At 39.1% G+C, this 23,060-nt stretch overlaps 1 protein-coding gene across 2 annotated transcripts in view; it reads right to left on the bottom strand.

Annotated features, from left to right (window-relative positions):
* The window catches only part of LOC105227682 (protein Wnt-2), a 43,116-nt gene extending 21,613 nt beyond the window's left edge, over window positions 1-21,503 (bottom strand). Inside the window, exons 1-2 of one of the 2 annotated variants that reach the window (XM_011207161.4) lie at window positions 21,321-21,503; window positions 15,277-16,207 (exon numbers count right to left, since the gene is read on the bottom strand). In XM_011207161.4, the coding sequence (XP_011205463.1) occupies window positions 15,277-15,332 (56 nt within the window). In that variant the 5' untranslated portion in view covers window positions 15,333-16,207; window positions 21,321-21,503. The remainder of the gene's footprint in view (window positions 1-15,276; window positions 16,208-21,320) is intronic. The other variant, XM_019990847.3, reaches the window with a different exon arrangement.
* Between the last annotated feature and the right edge of the window lie 1,557 nt (window positions 21,504-23,060).

Raw genomic sequence — 23,060 nt, 5'->3', positions numbered from 1 at the left:
TTTTCTATACTTTGATCACTTTGTAAAAATCCGATTTTGTTGCATTTTAAGGGTAAATATTTGTGATTCTATTTCATAGCAAATTTTTATTTGTTTCTATAAAAATATATGTACAAAGGTATATTAAAGCGGCCGCAAATGCGGGCAATCGTCCACGGGTCATATTGAGCAACTTTGCCTAAGAAGCAATGGGCCAACAATTTTTTTTAAACCAACGATTTTTAAGACAAAGTTTATTTTTTGGGGATTATAAAAATGTTTCTTCAGTTTTTGAGATATCCGAATAAAATCCGACCGAACACAGCCAATTACATGTATCACCCATACAACCGATTATTCATATTTAGCTCCCTAAAAATCGACCCGCTCTAAAGTATATTTTGTATATTTATATGTAATTATATTTGGTTGAGCTTATAGAAATTGATTGATCTAATTTATGATTCAGTTCTGTGTAATTTTTTTTGTGTTATAAATTACTTAAAGCCGAAATCAGACTTCATGAGAATGAGATAACTTTTTAATAGACTGTTAATTTCATTGAACTTCTCGTGCATACACGTGCATACATACACACCGATGTATGTGAATACAGCGACGTAGGTAATTTGGACCCAATTTATTGTAAATGTTCTTATATAAACAAAACGCTCCATCAAATATAACTGAAAGCTTCCAATTTCATACATAAGTGTTCACACACACAAATTCACCCACATCAAATAGACATACATACGTTTGTATGTACTTATTCAACTCAATGAGGCCATTAGGCAAACAAATAAAGCACTTAGCGCAGACGCATCAAATACGCACATAACCCCAAAGGGCACTTCAAATTTCACGTCGCCGAATGAATGGACATCGAAACCAGAATTTCAACAATTTAATTGCCGTGATCATAACGCGTTTACAAGCATTAAATTAAGTCATACGTAAATGACATTGCGCCGTCTGCCCGTCTGCCCGAGTGCCAGCTGTTGCTGGAATTGAGGCGTTCAGCGAGTAGCGATCATTAAATATGGATTAAGAGAGGCTCACGTAATTTACGCGATCGCCGCTGACGACTGTTTCATATACCAATTAAGCACGACACTCGCAGCTTGGCCGCGCAGCTGCCGTCCGTCCGTGCAAACCACTGGCGTCAACTGGCTGACAGTACGCGTGCCCGCGCGCACATTAAGTGGCAAGCAGCGGCCGTTGAAAACAAGCTAGAAATCTTAACGTTCAAGTGGAGTGGCTAATATCCATAAAAAATATGACTATTATCTGGCAAGTTGAAGTGCGCAGGCGCGTTTTCGCGCGTTCTCCTTCACGGGCCAGTGCACTCTGAAGGGGGATGCCACTTCTGCACATGAGCATGTCATTAACGGTGTGTTGCAGTCTTCAAATATAATTTTAATGCGTGTAACAGCCATCAACAACAACACCGAAAACAATCACATAATTCTGCTGCACATTACAACTGCACAACGCTCGCCAATAACAACAAACACGACGGCCTATTACAGTCGTATACGCGCACGGAACATGTGCCAATAATGGCAGGTAGAAATCCCACGACCAGCAATTACCGTCGATCGCCACACTCACGTATTTACACACATACATACATATGAGTATGACGAGTATGTAGCCAGGTGAGGCTGGGGACTCAAAGCCATGGAAGAATGTGCGCAGCATTGCAGCGTCCGGCCCACCGCAGCGTCAATTGGCGTCCTCAGCTGCGCGCGTAAACGAAAGCACGGTGTGTCCGCGCCTAAGAGCACTACTGACCACAACGACAACAACAACCAACTAACCACCACCACGAACAATTGCGCTCATGAACGGCACGCAAGCGTTTGGGTTGCTGTTATGGCTCAATGAGCGGCGATCGCCTGCTGCTGTGGGGTGTATCTCGATGCCGGTCGCATTGGTCGGTAATTACTAACTAGCGCAGCCGCTCATGGAAGCCGAACTGACTGGGGCGATCGCGCCTGTCTTGTTGTCTAATAGCGGACATGCCAACATAAAAATCCGTATATTTAAGTAACAAAGCACAACAAAGTGGCGCGGCTGCAAGCCGGCTGCATGTGTTTGTGTGTGTGTGCGCGCGCGCTGTATCTTTATGGATCATGGAAAGTATGCGCGGTGTTTATGCCTTAAATCTATGTTTTTATTAGATACTTTTATCTCGCATTCAGCTGCCGCTGCAAAACAAACGACGAGTGAAAGATTTCGAATGGGAAATGGAGTACACTCTCGAAAGTGAGGCGTAATTCAAGTATTGCGAAGAAAAACGAGGTGTACATTGCTGGGTCGATGGAAACACGTGAATATGGTAGAATGACTTACAGAGTTTGTTTTTGTTCTTCGAGAGAGGACTTTACATCTCAATTGCCTACATAGTCCGAAGTAGTCTCTCGAGACCGTTCGAATGGTTTTAGTGGATATTTTGGGTATAAAACGCGTTCCTGCCCAACTCGTTCGGATGAAACTGAATTTTTTTCAAAAAGATTACGGTTAACAGGACTCTTTCGATAGCTTGATCTTGCGAATTCCGATTCCACATTCATGAAGAACATTATAACTACCGATGGGACATGGGTTTTGGAGTTTGACAAGCAAAAAAGCCAACAATCATCTGAATGGAACCAGTTTTCAGTCGATCGAAGAGATAAAACAAAATTCGCTGAACGAGCTGAAGGCCATCTCAAAAAATGCTTATGAAAAGTGTTTCGAAGACTAGAAAAAACGCTGGCATAAGTGTGTAACATCTGGTGGAGATTACTATGAAGCAGGCAAAATAAAAAATTGTGAATAAATAAATATTTTTTGTTTTAATTACAATTCATGGGTACTTTTTTGTCACAATAAAGCGACGGCATGTTTTTCAAATAGTTTTATTTTCCTGCTTTTTATGTATTGAAAATGATGTAGTTCGTAAAATTATTGAGTTTCAGCCCCCGAATGCAAAGATTCGAAAGACAAATGTTATGAAACACGGTGCATACTATGGCGGCCTGCTTTCGTCACAAGACCGGCATAGATCAAAAAACGTGATTTTTGAGTTAATGGTGCAGAATTGTTCGTTATATCATACTTCATGTTGAGTGAAAATTCGTATGAATACCTCTCATATGCTCCGCTTGAGAAGAGGTGTAAGGTTGGAGTCACCGTGTAAGGTTGTAGTCAGTTGAAAACTTTAAACGCGTTTTCTGGAGAATCGATTTTTTTGACTTATGCCGGTCTTGCAGCAAATGAGCGATATGTATGTGTTATAGATTCAAAGCGCTTTGTCGATTTGTGATGGTTCCATGATTAATTACTTAGGAGTTTTAAGTGCCACAACGGACCGCCGTTCAAAGCTTCAATTGAGATTCCTGTTAGGATCGACAAACTAACCTAACCTAATAATGTTAAATATCTGAATTAAAAGAATACATTTACTACGAATTCGTTTTTGAGATTAGTGAAAGTATGGTGCGTTCAAGTTAAGGGCTTACATGGGTAAAAACCAGTCTTTTTCAAATATTTTGTTTAATAAAAAAAATGAATTATTTTATTAGAATTTTTATTGTTACAAACATACACTATTTACAAAAGAATTCTGAAATTATTGGAAAAAATATTTTAAACTCGGCCATTGCTGCCATTGTCGAAAGAAAGAAAACTGAAAGTTGGATTTTTGGCAGACATTTTTACAAAACAGAAATTAAAAGTTTAGTGAAAATTTAGCGACATTTCTTTTTTGTAAACAGTTGTAATCGAAAAATTCCATTCATCCAAGTGTTTATGAATTGTATCAAAGACGTGCGTAAAATTTTTTGAAGATCGGTTAAGACGTCCTCGAGAAATCTGTTTCGATAAAAACATGTTTAAAGACGGCGCACTTAGCCAAGCTAGCCTCGAGCGTATAAGTTCTCAACTATAACTATTAACTATTACTCGGATCAATAAAAAAAATAAAAATTTGGAACAATATTCTAGAGATGTTGTAGAATTTAATAAGACAATAAAAATATTTAATGGAGACTTTCTCTTAACCTTATAACAACCTGTGTTTTCTGTTCTGGAAGTGAAGACTTGGTCGATCTCTCACGTTTTTGAAAATTATACAGTCACTACCCCCTATTTCTTAAACCAAGGCCTTTTTAAGCTGTCAAATGTGTACAAAAATGTTTCAAAACTACTAAATTGGTCTGCCTTTTTGCGCAGTGCACTCCGTCGGCGGCAAAAAGAAGGAAGTCCATGGCAATGATAAAATCCGTTGGAGCACTTTATCATTCCACTAAAAATGTTTAACTTCTAAAATCCATTATTACGCTTGTTTGTTGCCTGTTTGTTTGGCGTTTACACTTTTGTTTGCTTTATAATTGCAATAACGCTCGCAGCTGAGCGTCCGACTGTTGGAATTCGGCGCATCGATCGCTTCGCCTTACAAAACATTAGTATACCAATCGTTTTTACGGCTATTCGTTATCGACGACGACGCTGATTCCTGTGCTGCGCTGCACTGATCGGCTTTGAGTTGTGAGTACAAGCATTTTCATTTGAATTACATGCCTTTTCTGTTGTTGCAACAATGACGGCAACGACAACATGCCACAACGGACGCAGAAGGCGCATGCGCAGCAACCAGCGGTGTGATAAATATCACTGACTACAAATCGGCAAATGCTTGGCAACAAAAATACAATCGACAACAACAACAACACTGAAAACATAACCAGCGCATTACCGCCGTGCAGTCATCAATTGTGGCAGTTGTGGCAGCAACAGCTGTAGCGCTGTTGTTCATTGCTTCATTTCTTCGTGTTTGTACGAACGGCTTGTTCGCGATTAAATGGTCATATTGCACAGAAATAGCTGAACAAAAGACGAGACCACGAAGTCCCAGTGGAAAAGTGAAGCTGCCCAGAAAGGAAAACTCCAACAAGAAAGGCGCGATGGGAACACACACAGTCATGCATACAAAAAACGTATAGCTTTGTGCTGTGTGAACTTTCGAGGAATGTTGCATCGGAATACGGTGTGAGTAAACTTGAGTGTATATGTATGTGTGTGTGAGAGTCTGAAAAGGCTGGTATCTTCAAATGCGCTTAGCTCCAAGCTGCCACTTTTTGCTTGTTGCCAGCGCCTCTTTAAGGTTAGTACGAGTAAATATGCGCATAACTTACCGATTTCGGTTGCAACAGCAACAACAATAACAATAACTAAAGCAACAGCAACGTAACAGAAATACTCCAGCTCGGTGTAAATTGGTTTTTATGCATTTCTGTTCGTGCATTTTGAAGGAATCACTCATTTATGCGCATCAGATAAATTGTAGGCCGCACACTAAAAGCCCGAAATGAGGCATTTAGTCCGACCTCGGCGTTGCTGCTGAATTATTGTTTACGACTTTGGAATGATTGAAGCTTTTCCCAGTACTCGCTTAGTGGCCGTACATACTTGTAAAGGCGCACTAAGGTGGGGCAGAATCTTATGGGAATTACTTGAATGGTTTTGATCTCATCTTTCTATAGAGCAATAATCAGTTTCCGTACCCTTCTATAGTTCCAAGAAGAGCGTTATTCTCAGAATTGGCGTCTTTGAGAATTCGGCGACAGCACCATATTTTTTCCACAGGGGCTTAGTGAGGAAATCAATTGTTGGCGAAAATATCTTTAAAATATTGTTGCAAGATACCGGGCCCCTCTAAGAAGTCGGGCCTGGGTGGAATTGTCATCGCTCTCCTACTCTTTTCTTCACTGTATTCCAATTCAGTTCAGTTTTCTTACATTAAAAATATGACAGGAAAGCTTTTCGAGGTCGAGGCGCATTCAAAAGGTTTAGCGAATTGGGTTAGTCTGGTAAGCATAGACCAGTTTTGGTCCTTAGCGATATCAGATAAAGTGCCGTTACTGTGGCTTTCGAGTGCCAGTAGGAACTTTGTCTATTTCTTATCTGCCACTTTACTTATAACTTTTGCAATTTTGAAACCAGGTAGAAACTCTTGTCAACCTTGTCCACTGTTTCATTACCCTCGATGCCTTGTGACCTGGTGCGCAGTAGAAATGAAGTCGCTTGTTCCGGCCGACACTCCCCACTGCTGTCCTGTTTCCCAAGATACTTCTGGCCATCACGCGAAACGAGGTTGTAGCATTGTTTGCCTTTGCTAGGGAATAAAAAATAAATATTTGTACCCACCCTAATATTACTCCAACTCTAAATAAATATATAAGTATAAAGCGTGCATGCATTTCCAAATAATCATGCATGTGTTTCACATAACTTTCCCACGCCAATTGCGCTTCGTAAAACATATGTATTTTTGGATATACGGCATTTACAACAAATAACAAAATCCTTCTTGGGTTTCTTTAAAAACGTGAAAGATTAAAGAATTAAAGTGTCTGCGACACCTGTAGACCAAAAAAGTATATTACTTTGTTAATACTAAACGGATAGTTGTCCCGGTCCGCTTCGACCGAAGCTGAGTTAAAATAAGGTCTTGAATTTTTTTAAGTGAATTATTATATAATTTTCATTTGCTCAGACTTGGCCAATAAGTTGCTGATATTATTATCGTCTTTCGATATTCTTCAATTTGAAAGCAATACTCGATTCGAGACATAAACACTTGTTGGATTGTACCTAAGTGTCCCTGTTCATGGGAATTGTTTAAAGAATTTGAATATTTTTGTTCACACTTTAATAAGATAGCTCAGGTTAGGTCATGGGGCTGATCCTAATCGATATAGAAATCACTTGGAAAGATGTTTGTCTCTGCGTTACCCATAAGCTCCTAAAAGTGAATCACCAAATCCTCATCGTTTGACCCAGCTATTTAGAACTTACCAAAAATATCTTAAAGCAGTTAATATCCATTCCATTCGCTAGGTTCGCCGAAAGTGTATCTACTGAAATATGTCAATCTCAGTCTAGTAAAACCAGGGCAAATTAGAAGAAAGTGACCACACAGGTTAGGCAAAGAGTGTCCCGCGGATGAACCTATCCAGTGTCCAGTCCGAACATCAATTGCGGTGAGACTGTCTTTGCTAGGCTTTAATAAGATATTAATTAAGGAGACATATTCTCATTTTATCTCGTATCTTAATAAGATTTTGAGGATTTGTTATCCATTTATCTTTACAATAAGGGCTATAAACTTTTTTTAACGCTGTAAGAACATAAATGTTGTTGTTTTTAAGGGCTTCTTCACTCTGGTTCCACCCAATATCTCAACCACTATAGAAAGACAGTTTCCAGGTTTCAGTAAAACTGTTTTGAAAATTTTTGGCCATATTCAACTTTCATCATGTGAGAGTACTAAAAGTACCCTTATTATAACGAAAAAGTTTCATATTCGCTAAAACGGGGAGAGTTTATCTTCATGGGACCAAAACTAACATTACCGGTGACCATATTTTTATGACCAATTCAGTAACATTCAATTTGTTGCTTCAACACTCTTACGGAAGGTCGTGTCCACATTGTAATGCGGATATTTGCTTAACGAGTAAAAGTACGTAACTAACGAACGACAGCTTCGTAAGCAACAAAACAACAAAGCAAAGATGCATATATAGTTTCTTAGGAGCTCATTATTGGCATATCTGAGCAGTGGACATGCACCACCATGGAAGCTGCAACGCTGCTGCTCCTCATCTTTATTACCCGCCCATTCATAGCACCAGCCACAGCCACGGCAGCCAGCAATGAGCTTTCGATTCGCCTCGCTATCAAGCGATTGCATGCGATCGCCGAGCGGCTGGCTGAGCGAAATTGCATAGTACATGCGACTGCAGCTGCGCCGAGTTGCCAATATTGCTGATTTGCAGTTGTTACAACTATGTATTATTAATGTATTGTTATTGTTGTTGTTTTATTGTACGTGGCATAGCAATTTTACGAGCATTGTTAGTGCGACGGAGCAACGGAGAAGAAAAGAAAGATGAATTGTGCATCCAACGAAGACATTTCCTGATAGCAACAACAATAATAAAGCGAATAAACTGCAACAACAAACTGCGCATGTGTCCATTGTTGGGCAGCAAGCAAAGGCTGTTTGTGCCACAGCTTAAAGGCACCGAACCTCGAACAGTTGCCCTGCATTCCATGCAGCCTTTTCGGCTGTTGCTCCGGCTACCAAATGCCTTAAATGTCCAAGTGACTGGTTGGACGGCTGCCTGACGAGTTGACGAACAGTTGGACGACATTCGCCGACATTTGGACACGACAAGACGCCAACTGCCGTGTACCGCATCTAGCGAGTAAGCTGAATAGTAGAGCGGCGAACTGATAAAAGACATAAAGAAGTAAAAGAACACCGGTTGAGGGCCTTTCTCTGTCTACGCTATTTTTAAAACAGCACGTTGTCTAGTTAGTGCTACCCACTGACTCTGGTAGAACCGTTCCTTTTACCTCAGCCGCTACGGTCAAATTGGCCTCGTTATTGTTGTTATTGTTACAAGTATTACAGACTTTTTGCTGGCGCTTTTCTAGTAATTCTATGTTCCCGTAATATATAGTCTTCATTCCTTATTCATCCTCTACCCAAAGTCTTGCTTAAAGAGAAAACAAAGAGTTTTTCATAAATACATATTTCTGCTGCTTAAAAGGCAACTTGCTCCCCATTTAAGATATAGCCATTTAGCATTTCCATCATCACCAACGATTTCAACATTCAACGCCATCAGTCGGCGCTGGCGCTGTCGCCTTCGCGCGTCATCGCGGCTGCTGTCGTGACCGCTGTCGCCAGTGATCTTGATCGCTATGTCTGTGCCCTTGTGTCTGATGTTAGCCGTGTGTCAGCCTTGTGCGCGGAATTCTCAGCGCAAGGAGTTCAGGCAAGTGTGGTAATTACATCGATGTAGCCAAGTCTTTTCCACAAAGCAGTTTTGAATTCGTTTTTACTTCACTTGCAGCCAAATGTTATATGCGTTGTTTATGAAATTCTGGACAGTTAAATTAATTCAAAGAAAACTTTAAAAAATTTACAAAATATTTTTCCGAAACTTATTGTTAGAAGGCAGTCTTTACTTTTTATTGGCGTGTATTTTTTTATTGGTTATGTTCTATTGCAAGAAATCTTAAATATCTTTAAAGTATTGTGACCCTGCAACGGAAAAATTCTTAGTATGGTCTTAAGTCTAATATTCTCATGAGTAGACAGCGACCATTTGAATAAATTTTGCACGAAAGTTGCACCTAGGGCAGCGAAAGACCCAGAAAAGCTGGTAAAACGGAAGCGCACCGTCAACAAACTGATTGTACCTCATCAGTGTTGCTTTAGGACTGGAACATCAACAACTGACCAGATATTCACCATACGCCAAGCCTTGAAAAAGAGGATCGCTATATCCGAATTTTGTATTCCCTCAAAACTACCTGTGTAAACTGAGGTTAAGCAATACCAAAAGCTCCATCAGGATCGGGAAATACATCTCCAAGCCTTTCGATACCAAACGAGATTTCAGACAAGGCGACTCCCTAGTGCGACTTCTTCAATCTACTCCTGGATTCGAGTTAAAGACCTGAATAGAGAATGTAAATCTTCTAGAAGAGTGTGCAGCTGCCGAAGTACGTCGATGATATTGATAATATTGGCCTCAACAACCGCTGCGTTAGTTCAGCTTTCTACAGACTGGATAAGGAAGCGAAACAAATGGGTAGTGAACTAGGGCAAGACGAAATATCTTCTGTCATCAAACAAAACAGTCGTCGCACACACGACTTGGCTTTCACGGCACTTTTGACAGCCATAACTTGGAAGTCGTTGATAATTTCGTTTATCTTGGCTGACATGATTGTTGGTGTTAATACTAGTTACAACAACAACCATGTCAGCCTCGAAATTTAACGCAAGCAATTGGGAAGTAAAGTCCTCTCGCGGAGAACAAAGATCAAATTCTACAAGTCACTCATCATCTCCGTCCTGCTTTATGATGCAGAGACTTGGGCGATGACAACATCTTATGAGTTGGTCGACGGCCGCGCGGTTGTAAACTCGACTATAACCGCGCAAGCGATGTCTATGCCAATAAAGAAGAAAAAGAATCTGGTAATATTTTTTCTATTTGTACGTATATATATATAGTTTATATTAATATTCTAATAAGACATTATTTTGCTGACGAACGTCTGATAAGTCTCCTATGAAAAATCACTCTTTCCACTTACCGATCTCAATTATTGATAAGTTTTGAGGAAGATCAGTAAAGGTAAACCGATGGATAAACCTGAGAAAATTACATTATTTTGCTAATTTGACCAGCTAATTGGCTTAACACTCTATCTGCCACGACTATCGCTGATACCAGAGATAGGTTAGTAGGTAGGTATAAAAGCAGTCCCTTCGAACTCAATTAGCCTGAGAAGCGACACACTGAGACACTATTCCTTCTAAAGCCTTCCAATTTTTGCAATCTCGTTTTATCGTTGTGTTCAAATCATTTGATCTTTGAAATGAAACTATTTACTTTATGCTATTTGCAGAAAGACATTAAGGCTTTAGTGCCTAATGGATTTCAAGAGTTTTATGTCGGGTTTGTGCTAGAGCTGGGCACTCACAAAAAAAAAGTGGAACCGTTTCGTTACTTCCTTCAAGTTTATATTTGCCACAATAATCTTTATAGAGCTTTTTCATTTTTAATGCTTCTTCTCCAAATGAACAATCTTCCAGTTGGTTACGGATATTGATTCATTCTGAGCTACATACATATGTGATCAAATTGTGTACTGCACAGTCTCTTGATCGTTCCAGCGGGCCAGGTATTATATCTTCCACGGATACGTCTAATGGGGCTCATAACCTAACCAACTAGTCTGCTTTTTTGTTGCCTACCGAGAACTCAAATTATATGAAAAATACTACTGCGCACTGACTTAGAATATACGCGCCACTGAAAAAGCCTTGCCGAAGTGGAAAATACTAATAAAACTAAATCTGTCTCTCTTACGACTTCAAGGTCAAGTGTATTTAAAGTAATATGAGAAGTATGAACTTGAAAAACTGAATGAATGCATTTGCAAATTAAAACAATTTAGAGAGACGATAGTAGCAGCAAATACACAGTAATCACTTGTCACTTTCAAAACTGGCTAATGTTACCTAGAGGACAAGTGTATACCTATGTGAGAACCTTATTGCTAACCTTTGATAAAACTGTTTGATGGAGGTCTAGAGCTGTAGTGACTCTCATGACCTTCAGCCGCTCATATACTTTCTTTTTTATCTGAGAAAAAACAGTTTTTTTTTTAATACAATAATTGGCGATTGCACCTTCGCTAAAGGACTAGCTGAACTTCATCTGATAAATACAGGGATCTACTATTCGATTGCGATTGTTATTAATAACTGCTAAAAGAGTAACGAAAGCTTCTTGGGAAGGCTGACCGACTAAAAGTCTCAATCGTTTATTAATTGTTATTAATCATAACAGTAATTTTCTTACAGACCCAGGCACACTTTGGAAGAGTTTTTCCTAGCTGGTGTTTTAAATGTTAAGCCTTTCAATTATTTCCGCCGAACTATGCCTATTCCGCTCTTCAGTTCTCACCCATCGATCTAATTGACATAATGGCTTATTGTTGAATTGTCATGCAGATGCGGAGCACTTTTATTTCAATTGCCGTATTGAATGGCTTTGGCGGGCAATTAGATAGTGGAATGCCTGCTCGAAGGATTGTAAGCGTGTGTAGTTCAGCGAAAGGTACACACGTAGAGCTTGTGCCTTGTCGAAGCGCTGGTAAACTGCCATTCACCGGCCGTCAGCACATCAGATCGTCAGAGGGCATTCAAGCACTCACGCGACAAATGCAATGAACAGATGAATAGCTAAATCGACAAGCTGACAGGCGTACAAACTGACGTGCGACGCAAACAAACACGCAAACATTATGATGGATGACTGCAGGTCCGTCCAACTATCCGAAGCTCGCAGAGGCATCAATACTAGAAAAATGCAAGCCCTTGCCGCCGTGCGCTTGTTTACCTTTTCGGCTGTGCGACAAGCGCGGCTTCGTTGGCGGAATTGTAGGCTGAGAGGCTGCCTTGTCGGCTGCTGAACGGCAGTCGGCCGGTCGGTCGATTGTTGCGATGGAGCGATGGATGAATGGCAGGTTTTTGATGTGGTAATGGTGGAAAATTGATTTTTCGTTGGAAATAGAAATTTACTTAAATTATTGCTTGTTGGCCAGCTTAATTGGATATTTTAATGAGGTTTTACCTTTTTCGATGTTTCATTTTTATACGCTCAACATTTCGGTACACGAGTCGCTGAGGCTTGTCGAATGTCGGATGTACAGACACAGCGTCTAGGCAGCAAGTGAGTGATGTGAATGGCGCGACAGTGGGGGTGGACGTGATTGCGGCAACGCCATTGACAAAGCAACAAGCGACAATCGCGCCGAGTTCGAGCTCAGGCCGCCGAATCGGTTTTCGGTGTTTGGGCGTTGAAAATGCGCATTTTTGTTGTAGTTATATTTAGTTGTGTTAGTTTTTTTGTTTTTCGTTTGTTCATTTTTCGTTTTATGTTAACAAATATTATGGAAATTCATGTGCTCATAAACATGTTGCCGAACACAAATTGGCTGACGAGCTGATGATTTGCTAAAAATGTAATAAATCAAACTTAATTGATTTTGACGACAACGCATGCGATGTACTGTTATTTAGTATGCAAATTAGTGCTTGCTGCCAACATTATATTTATTTGAGTTTTAATTTTAAACATTTCGAATAAATTAGCGCCATTAAATCACCTCATTAGCATCGTTCCGGAGACATAGTTTTATAAGCCAAAAATGAGTTGAAGACCAAAATACAGTTATTTTTATTTTCTTATAAGATTTGTGTTTCTTAAGAAAGTTACAATTATACAATATGTTTACTTTAAAGCAAAAACGTGAGGTGTCCCACATCTGTCTCATTTTTCATCTGCAAAGCTGCGCAAGCAACTTAGAAAGCTGTATTACGAACCACTTCGGGAAAATACAGAAGCAGCCATTTGCGTGAACAGTCAGTCAGACATTCTGGCAGCAATTTTTACCTCCTCGCTACTAGAGCTCCTAGCTCAGATTAATTTTTCCTAACACAGTGTTAGGAATTGTAATAGAAGTCCTATTTTGAAGCTTTCAAATGATACGAAATATTTTTTAAAACCTCGAACAAACACAGCCAACACTTTTCACAAATAAAACTGAGATTAACAAAGATTATGCGATCACAAAGATAGATTCGCATGGGCCATAGGATTCATAATCAATAGATCGCACATAGACAGATGTTTGTCATTTTAGTTACCCATAAACCTGTATACGTATGTAGATCAACAGATCCTCATTAATCGACGAAACGTCTTGAACTCACCATAAATCTGTTAAGGCAGGTAATATCAATCCCAACCACGCTGATAGATTCAATAAACGAGATACTATATTTCAAACTCAGTCTGGCAAAAGCAGTACAATAGAAAAGAAAGTGACAGTATGATTCCACCTCGCCTTCCACCATACAATTCCCCAAAAAAATGTAGCCACGCGTGTGAACTTATCGGACAGTGTCCAGTCAGAACATTTAAAACTGCATTGAAGCTTTACTAAAAACAAATATTTCAGAGAACCTCACTCTGGACCAGAAGCATCTTGCGCCTTACAAGTTCCAGTTCCAATCGGATAAAATTGGGGTATTAGGTTTTTGAGGACTCCGCTGGGACCGGCAACCCACACAAATCTAACATGGAAGTAGCTTTCTGCTATTGAAAAGGAGGTTAAGCACTCACTGACTAGGTTTGAGCGCACAGACAGCAAGCTCGGAGTCAGTATAGCCGCTCGGCTACCGGAAAAAATACACAGATTTCTGAAGGAAGTTACACTTCGGAACAGTACATATACCGTTATTTTGATGCTAGCCACATCCTCTTGAAAAAAAGCTCAATATCTATTTTCTCCATTGGCTTCGCCCCGCTCACAAATTCCTCGCAAGTCTGTAAATATAAAAGCAACCTATTGCAATAGAAGTAGTGTTGAATTTTAGTGTATCCATGCCGAAGGTCTTATATGGCTATGGCTACAATTGCCGGTACGAATCGTTAACCGTTAGAGAGTATTGCTTCAAGGACTGTAAAAAATTTGATCACAAAACTTCTTTGCACTTAATATTCCTCCTCTCTGAAGTTAATATATATTGCCACTACATGTTTAATTTTTAATAAAAATTAATAGTCTACCTTTAGGACTAAACCTCATACTAATACCAAAGGTTATTAAAGAACTTAGATATCCGTATATTATTAAATTAGTTCTGCTTTTTCAGACTGTATAAGGAAGCGAGCAAATGGGTCTGGCGGTGAATTAGGACAAAACGAAACTGGTTCTATCCTCAAACAAACAGTCGTCGCACTCGCGACTTGGCTCCCACGTCACTGTGGACAGTCATAACTTCAAAATCGTAGATAATTTTGTTTACCATGGAACCTGTGTTAACAACAACAACGTCAGCCTCGAAATCCAACCCAGAGTAACTCCTGTCAACAGGTGCTGCTTCGGACTGAGAAAGCAATTGAGAAATAAAGTCCTCTCCCGACGATCAAAGACGAAACTCTGTAAGTCCCTCATTATTCCCGTCATGCTACATGGTGCAGTGGCATGGACGATGACAACATCTGTTGAGTCGACGTTATGAGTTTTCGTTAGAAAGGTTCTGCAGAAGATTTATGGTCCTCTGCGCATTGGAATGGCGAATACCGCAGTCGATGGAACGAGCGTTAACTGATGTGCGTGTTCGTTTTGCTAAAACTTTGGTACTGGTATAACTGGTCTAAATTGAGTAGTAAGCGATTATGCCACTTTAATATGGTATCTGCAAATTAGCTGGCATTGAATTCAACGGTATACCTTCGCCTTCTCGTGCAAATATTTGGACAAGAGAGCAGCGCTCGGGCTTAATGAGCGGCTAAGTGGCGATTTGAAGACTTAATTCACATAAGTATACATTTTATGACACAGAATGTCCTTGTAACAGATTTCAGCAGAGCACAGCATTCTTGCCGAAAAGTCGATAATCAAGCAATCAATTTAGTGCTAGTAATACCTTTGCTAAATTAATCAGCTTAAATCTTAAATTGCACAAGTGCAACTTCAGTTTTCGCGTGAACCGAGCCAATGAGCTAATAACCTTGGTGTACTACTCCGTGGTAGCTCAAATCTTGACTTCACGCACGCAAACACATAACATCTGGTGTGCTAAGTATACATACATTCATATTTATGGTATATAGTCAAATGTCTACTTTCAATGTCACTCACCTTATTTCCATGATCCAAAGCAGAAATATTAAGAGCTTGTTACGATTTTTCCACATTTCTTCGCAGCGTTTTTGTGTGTGCGTCTGGCAATCGCATCGTATCACTACACATAAGCACAACAACAACCACGGCACTGACGCACTGCGCGCTCACTCAATTCATGGGCACTTTTTAAACAAATTTCAAATTATTTTCTTATGTAAAATGGAATATATTTGTAAGCGCTTATGATTTTTCTATTATGATTTTTCTATTATTACTTTAAGCATATAGTACTCGTGTGTTGATCGCATTTCCCGGCGAATGTGAGATAGCTAAACGCTTCGGATTTCACAGTTTGGCGTTTGGGTGTCGAATGGCGGCGTTAAGTTGGGCATTCGGACGCTAATTGGAGTGGCCGGCCCACTGTTGTTGCGTTGATTGCGCGCACAAGGAAATGCTGCTTGTTCGCTGATCGTTGGTGTTGTAGTTGTTGCAAATATTGCTGGTAAAATTGGAAGTTGTTAGAATTCACGCACAGCGCATGGGCAGCAAGCAATGCGCGCAAGATTCATGCGTGAAATTCGCAACAACAACAGTTGTACAAAAACAAAAACCTACAATAACAACAAAACTTGTGTGTTCGCAGTTGGCCGCGTCCGGTAAGGTGCGAGATTCGTTGCTGATTATATTTTCGCTTTTAGTTTTTTTTTGTTTTTATTTCTGCACCTGCAGCTTCAGTATATCAGTTCGCTATCGCGGCGCTTGGCTTGCACTTTAAACGGCAACAGTATTAGTTATTTATGTGGAAGCGTTTAAGTGCTGGCTTTTAGTTGGAAATTGCACGCGTGTGTCTTCTTACAAATTGTTTATGTGCTCATATTAAATGTGGCTTGATATATGAATGTTTCTTTGTATTTTGACAATGCGCCGCAAGTGTGTGCATTTATAACTGCAAATTATTTATATTTTTCAGAATTATAATTTTTGTAGAAAAACTTGTTTGTTATTATTATTATTGTACTTTTTACAACATTGAGTATAAATATTTATGGTGTTATATTTTCGAAGAAGCACTCCCTCACTTGGCTTACGATCTCAAGCTATTTCTAAATTTTTCCAAAAAGAAAAATATTTTATTAAAAAATATATGAAAACTATTCTATGATAACTAAAAATTCTTTCAAAAACATAACAGAAAAGCAAGCAGCTTTGGTACCAATCATAAATATATAATATGTAGGTCAGTATGTATGGCAGCTATATGTTATAGGGTCTCGACCTACAGAATTTCTTCGGAGATTGCATTGTTTACTTGGTTAGTAACTCTTGCTAAATTTTGTGAAGATATCTCAACAATTTTAAAAGTTTTCCATACATGTTCTTGATTTTTTCGATTGTTCAGTTTGTATGACAGATATATGCTATAGTGATTCAAATTTCGTAGATTTTACACCAATGCCTTAAATAACAATCAAAGCCAAGTGTCATGAAGATATATGTATAATTAAAAAGATTTTCCATACAAGTACTTGAACATGATTGGTCGATTTGTATGGCCGCTCTATGATATAGTTGTTCGATATCGGTGATTTCTACAACCGGGCAGCATCTTCGAAAGAAAGAGGGTAAATCGACTCAGCTCATCCCGCTGTTCGTTTATATATAGCCTTTCAAGGGTTTCCGGTATTTTTTTCTAATATCTTATATAAAGGTTGTATCTTTAAAAAGTAATATGGTTACTAATACAGCTTTTCAGATAAATTTTGTAAAAAAGTCTAAGAATGGCGTTTAAGTAACAGAAAATTTATATTGAATTTAATGACTAGAGTAACTGCAGCACAAAATTATTAAATTACAGATTCGATATTTTCGTGCAATTGCTGTTTTTAGAGCGCGTTTGACACAACAAGAAGGGGACTTCCTTTACAAATACTGTGAAAGTTTGAAAGTTACACATCAAGATGGATTCGAAATTTTTGAGCTCTATTGAGAACTTCCCCAGTGATAGAATTCGAATCGAAAATTCAATAAAGTTCATTACCCTACTTCCCTTTCTTAGAGCGCTACAAAGTTATTCATAGAAATAATTCAAAATTACAATAAAACTATTTGGCCTTAAAAGTATTTATTGAAGCATTGCCTGAAGATTATTTAGATTTCGGCTGATATTAGAGCGCTGAAAGATTAGGGGGCTAAAATGTTTTGCGTCATATACGGAGACAGCTTTAAGTTTGGTCTTTCAATCGTTTTCGTATCAATTCGACTACAGTAAAACCTACTTAAGTACGCCTGGCTTATGTACTGAGAACGTTTAAATAACCAAAATTTGGTACTTGCATCGAAGGACTTAAGTGGACTCTTTTAAGTACCAAACCCGCTTAAAATATCTCAAAAAGATGAAATTTTAGGTGAGGCATTTAAGCGAGTTTTACTGTAAAAACTAATTAATGATTTGTGTATAACAATTTGAAAATGGGGAGGTTTAAAAAAATATATTAATGGAAAATAACAAAATTTCTAGAACTTCAAGCAAACTAATATCGAAAATCTGCTTAAGATTGCAGCTGGTCGAATCTTTCGCTTTTCGCTACATTTTAGCTTTAGAAAATTGATCATTGATTTGATTGGTCAACTGATATCAATACTGTGGAGCTACAGTATGCAAAAAGCTAAGAAAAGAAGGAATATTGCGCCGAAGGAATATTAAATATGAAAAACATTAGTACGACCTCCTCATTAACTGATCAAAATATTAAAGTATGCTACTTGAAAATCGTCAAGCAAGTATTAGAGAGATGGCAAGAGAGCTTGACATCTATCGCGAGTCTTTTCGAATGATGGTAGAGGATATTTTGGGTATGAAACGCATTCTTGCTCTTCTCTCGTCTCGAAGCTGAGTTTTTTTCAAAAAGAGGTTCTTTCATGGGTTTATGATTTCGACATGCAAATAAGTCAACAATCATAGGAATGGAGGAGGAAAAACGAGCCGAAACCAAAAAAAATTACACCAAAGCCGCTAAGCCATGATCATTGCTTTTTTCGATATTCATGGTTTGGTGCATCATGAATTTATGCCGGAGGGATAGACGGTCAATTGGAAGTTTTATTTGGTCGTATTGAGGCGTTTGCATGAGAACATCCATTAATAACGGCCGGAAATTTCATGGATTTTACGCGAAGATAATTCAGCATCGCATCGAGCCACGATTATGACCGAATTTAAAGAGATAAAAAAATTCGCTGAAAGAATTGAAGGTCATCCCAAAAAATGCTTATGAAAATTGGACTGGAAAAATCGTTGGCATTAGTGTATTACATCTGGTTGGGACTACTTTGAAGGCGACCAAATAAATATTAATATATTTTGCGTTTTATTTACAATTTCCGGGTACTTTTTGTCACAATGTATTATATCAGAAGTCAAGCCATAAGTCTCGAACCATGTGTTATAATTACCATTTCATCCTTCAATGCATTCTATAATGGATTTTTTGGTCCTGTGGGTATATGTGACAGCTCAAGAAGATTAAACCTGGCCAAAAGGTTTAAAATTAAGAGGAAATTGCTTAACAAAACTGTTGAGTTCTATGCATTTTGCTTAAAATATGATAGTAGGCTGAGAAACCGAAATGGTGTCATTAATTCCTTTTAGAGAATCCAACTCAGTTTCTTTATGGACACATTATATTCTAATTTATTGATTTTGAAAGACGTCAAGATATTGCTTCAATAGTAATTGTGTTAACCAACGCTAATAAATTCACAGTGACGGAGTTTAAGCTAAGTCAGTTAAAAGCAAAAATATTAAGTTTCCAATTTTATTACAATATCATTAATATTATATTTCTTTATATAATCAACGCCGTTAATATCGTAAACACATATTTTGTTTTTCCTTCATATGGGTTTTTAGTAAACGAGTGTCAATAGAACACTCAACTCAGATAAAATTTTCTTTAAGTTTGCAACACTGGCAACACATTATATTTATTGTTGTATTTTGTGCTTTCTTATGCTCCACAACACTTTATTTGTTCCTTGTTTCTTAAATAACATCGGTGAAGTCCGAAAACTAAACCACTTTTTCCTTTCATTTCACTCATACTTGAATGTTACTATTTCAGCGCGTAAGTATTTGTATGCACACGTTTTCACTTGGCGCGATATCTTTGCCGAATTCGGCATGGAACTGACCGACCAAAAATAAGTTCTGGAATGGAATATTTTGCACTTGTTAAGGGTACCAAAGTTGGCGTATGTATTTTCCTGTTTTTAAAATAATTACAATTCGATCCACAATAAGTTGTTCTGTTTTCGGTTTTTTGCTCACATTTAATTTAAAGGTAATAACATGTTCTTAATTTCTTAATCGTTGTTATTAAGCACACGGATCTTACATGCATACATATGTCAAACGGCCGTAAAAATCTGAAATCTGAATTTAATTGCCCACATCATGTCATACAATTGTATTCTTTGACTTTATAAATCAAAGCCAAAGCTTCAAGTCAGTTTTTTTCGAAAACCACACTCAAAACAAAACAGATATGTCATATACTATACACATATGTTTGTATGTACGAGGACTGTCCGTTTCGTTCGTTATGCAAATGCTGTTACAAATTCACACGTTAATTTGGGAGTAGCCCGCACCGCCGAGCACGCAACTCGCTTGCATTGGCCAACAACGTTTCACAAATCATGTGGCATGCCACAAACTGGCCGCAAGGTATATGTGTCAATTCGAGTGGGGCCAACTATGCATAAAGTTATTAAGTCATTATGCTAACTAAGATTGAGGCTGTGCAGACAAGCTGGCAAGTGAATGCGGCCAAACAATCCCGAACACACGGCTATCTGCATATGAATGTGACGAGTTGTTGTTGCAGCGCGCTACAGTGAGTCGACGCGACGGCCCGCTGAGCATCATGCAGACGCTTTGTGCGCCGCGGATTAGCATAAATCATTTGGTCTATTTTTCAGCAGCGCGCCTGAGTGATGTTCAACACTCCCAGCGAACAGCTGCGAGCCTATATGGAGTTATGAATGTGTTTAGAGCCTACTGTTGGGTGGCAGCGAACCACATTATGGCGCATCGCATCTCCATTTCGGCCCGCTCGCAATCGCGATCTCGGCAATTGTGCACTCATTTGGCGTGCCTCTTTATTTGGTTATTTATTTCATTTCACTGCTTCAAAATCGCGTTCACGCTTCGTCAGCAACAACAAAGCATACATAACTAATCATAAAATAATAAAAAAGAGTTGCTGCTTTACTGCGGCCCCTCAGCGCGGCTACCAGCAACCAGTTCAGGCCATTTATTGCTGGCCAGCGATCGCTGCGGTTTCTAACTGAGCTCATCGCGACTCATCCGTTCGGCGCGTTCTTCTCCAGCGCTCGTACATACATACGAACACATGCATCTCGTTTTAATGCGTTGATTTATTTAATTTATTTATTATGTTATATTTGCTACGTTTCCCATTTTATTCATATTCCGCGCGTTCACAGCGCGTTTTTGTTATTTTTGTTTCGGCTTTTGCCTCTTCTTGATACAAGCTCCTACTAAGCGGTGCGTCAGCTCACCGATGGCGTGTTTGTCAAGCCGTCGGCGGCGGCAGCGCGAGAATTGATGCAAACCCATCAAATGCACAGCAGGTGAAAACAGCTTACTACCAAAATATGCTAATGTGCCGAGATAAATTATCCAATAACATTCTTAAGCTCACGCGGTAGCGCGGACATCATGTGTACGAGTATTTGGCTGCTGAAGCTGCGGCGAACGTTTAGTGTTTAATCGCCGAAAAGCGATTGCGCTGCTGTTTGGCGGCTTTGACACAGCCGCGGGTCAACTCTTCAGCCTCATAAAACAGTTTGAGCCGCCGACGAGCACCATCTACCACCACCAAAGTGCTGCGGTCAATGTGATAAAATTGTCACGCACTGCACGCCACACACAATTAAAAACCTTTTTAAGGACTTCGCACCAGCGGGATGCCACACACACACACTCAATCACAAAATAACAGTAGCAACAATAAAACAGAAGTTGTATCACTAACAAAATTTAACCGTCAAATGCCGCTGAAGCTCATCATGAAGTTATTTACGTGAGACACACCGAAGAACAGTAGACTCTATTCAACGATCGCGCGTTCGTTGAATGCGAATCAGCCGCGTCTACAAGCACACGACTAGTTTGCCGAAAGACAGTTAAGAAACACCTCTAAACAGTTCGAATGTCGTGCGGGAACTGGCAACTGGGATCGAATGTTTTGGTCAGCAGGCGAACGCTGTGGCCGGATCAGTCGACTAGTTGGTTCGCTTGGCGGCTGTGCGTGTGTGTTTGCGTGCAACTTGGGCTCGAACGCGCGCTTAGAGTTCAAGTTCGAGTCATGCGCAGCGCACGAACTCACCTGTGAGCGCTCTATGCGCATGAGTGTGAGCGAGTGTGTGCGGTTGTTGGCAGTGGAGATGCGATTGCGCGCTTAGTTTGCGATAGTTGCTGGCGTGTTTGAGTCAAGCGCGGATTCTGAATGAATTCTAATTGGCTACAGTTGTTGTTTTTTTTTTTGATTGGACCGTGAAGCCGATTGTGATGACTTTGTAATTAAGTGATGAGTAAGTGTTATTGACTCGTTGATTTGCTTCATCATTCCAGGCACCAAAACGGAAATACTCGGAATTAAGTCAAGGAAAATGATGGTGCATTTCATTCGTTTAAATATCTAAATATTCTTACGGGATAGTGTAAATGGAGGATAATTATAGTCGGCGGGACATCCATCTAGATAGTTTTAAAAATTTGTATATTGATGTGTTGGAAGCTTTCTTCGATAATAAAACATCCTTCTTCCATTCCTTTTGTTCACTGAACTCTTCTTAACGATGATGCAAATTTTGAATACAATCTTATCGTTTATGGGAGTTATACCTATCTACTATTTCTGCTAAATTTATGAACGGATATCGTTCATTCAATCTTGCACCCTTCTGCCAGACTGAAGCCATCTTAGAGCAGGTATTCCGTCCCTTGTTGCACTATAATCTGGAAATCTAGGAAGAACAAGAAAAAGCATTAACTTCCTTAAAGAAACTTGATTTGATCGGTCAGTTTGTTTAGCAGCTATATGCTACAGTGATCTGATCGGAACAATTTCGTGAAGATAGCGCGTCAAATACAAAAGCTTTCCAAACATGGCATTGATTCCGATCGTTTAGTTTGTCTGACAAATATATGCTATAGTAGTCCAATATTGGCGGTTCCGACAAATAAGCAACTTCATGGTTAAAAAAATCGTGAGCAAACCTGAAGAGTGATGTCTCAAAACTAAGGGACTAGTTTGCATACAGATGGACAGACAAACATGGCTATATCGTCTCAATTCATCATGATGCTGATCATTTATTTATACACTTAGTACGGTCTGCGACTTTTTCTTTGGTGTGTTACGAACTTCGTGGTAATTTTAATACACAATGTTCAGAGTATAAAAACTCTATATTTAATTGAATTAGAGTTTCCTGCATATTCCTACAATTCCATAGCCACCTTTGAATTAATCAATAAAATAGAATTTCAACATTCTATATTGTCGCTTTATACTATACTGGTAACCCAAAGTCGATATTATTTTATTAACACCGATTCAGATCTCCTTTAAAAATGGAGTAAATTAATGGTTTTACTTAAAACTGAATATAGGGAACACTCCGCGCATGTAAAGACATGAGATCATATATTATTAGTCAAAAATTGCCAAAATTTCGAATTAAGCAAAAAAAGTATCACAAAAAGGGGA

Source organism: Bactrocera dorsalis, chromosome 3 (genome assembly GCF_023373825.1).
Source record: "Bactrocera dorsalis isolate Fly_Bdor chromosome 3, ASM2337382v1, whole genome shotgun sequence".
NCBI lineage: Eukaryota > Metazoa > Arthropoda > Insecta > Diptera > Tephritidae > Bactrocera > Bactrocera dorsalis.
This window is presented reverse-complemented; position numbering and strand designations above follow the sequence as displayed.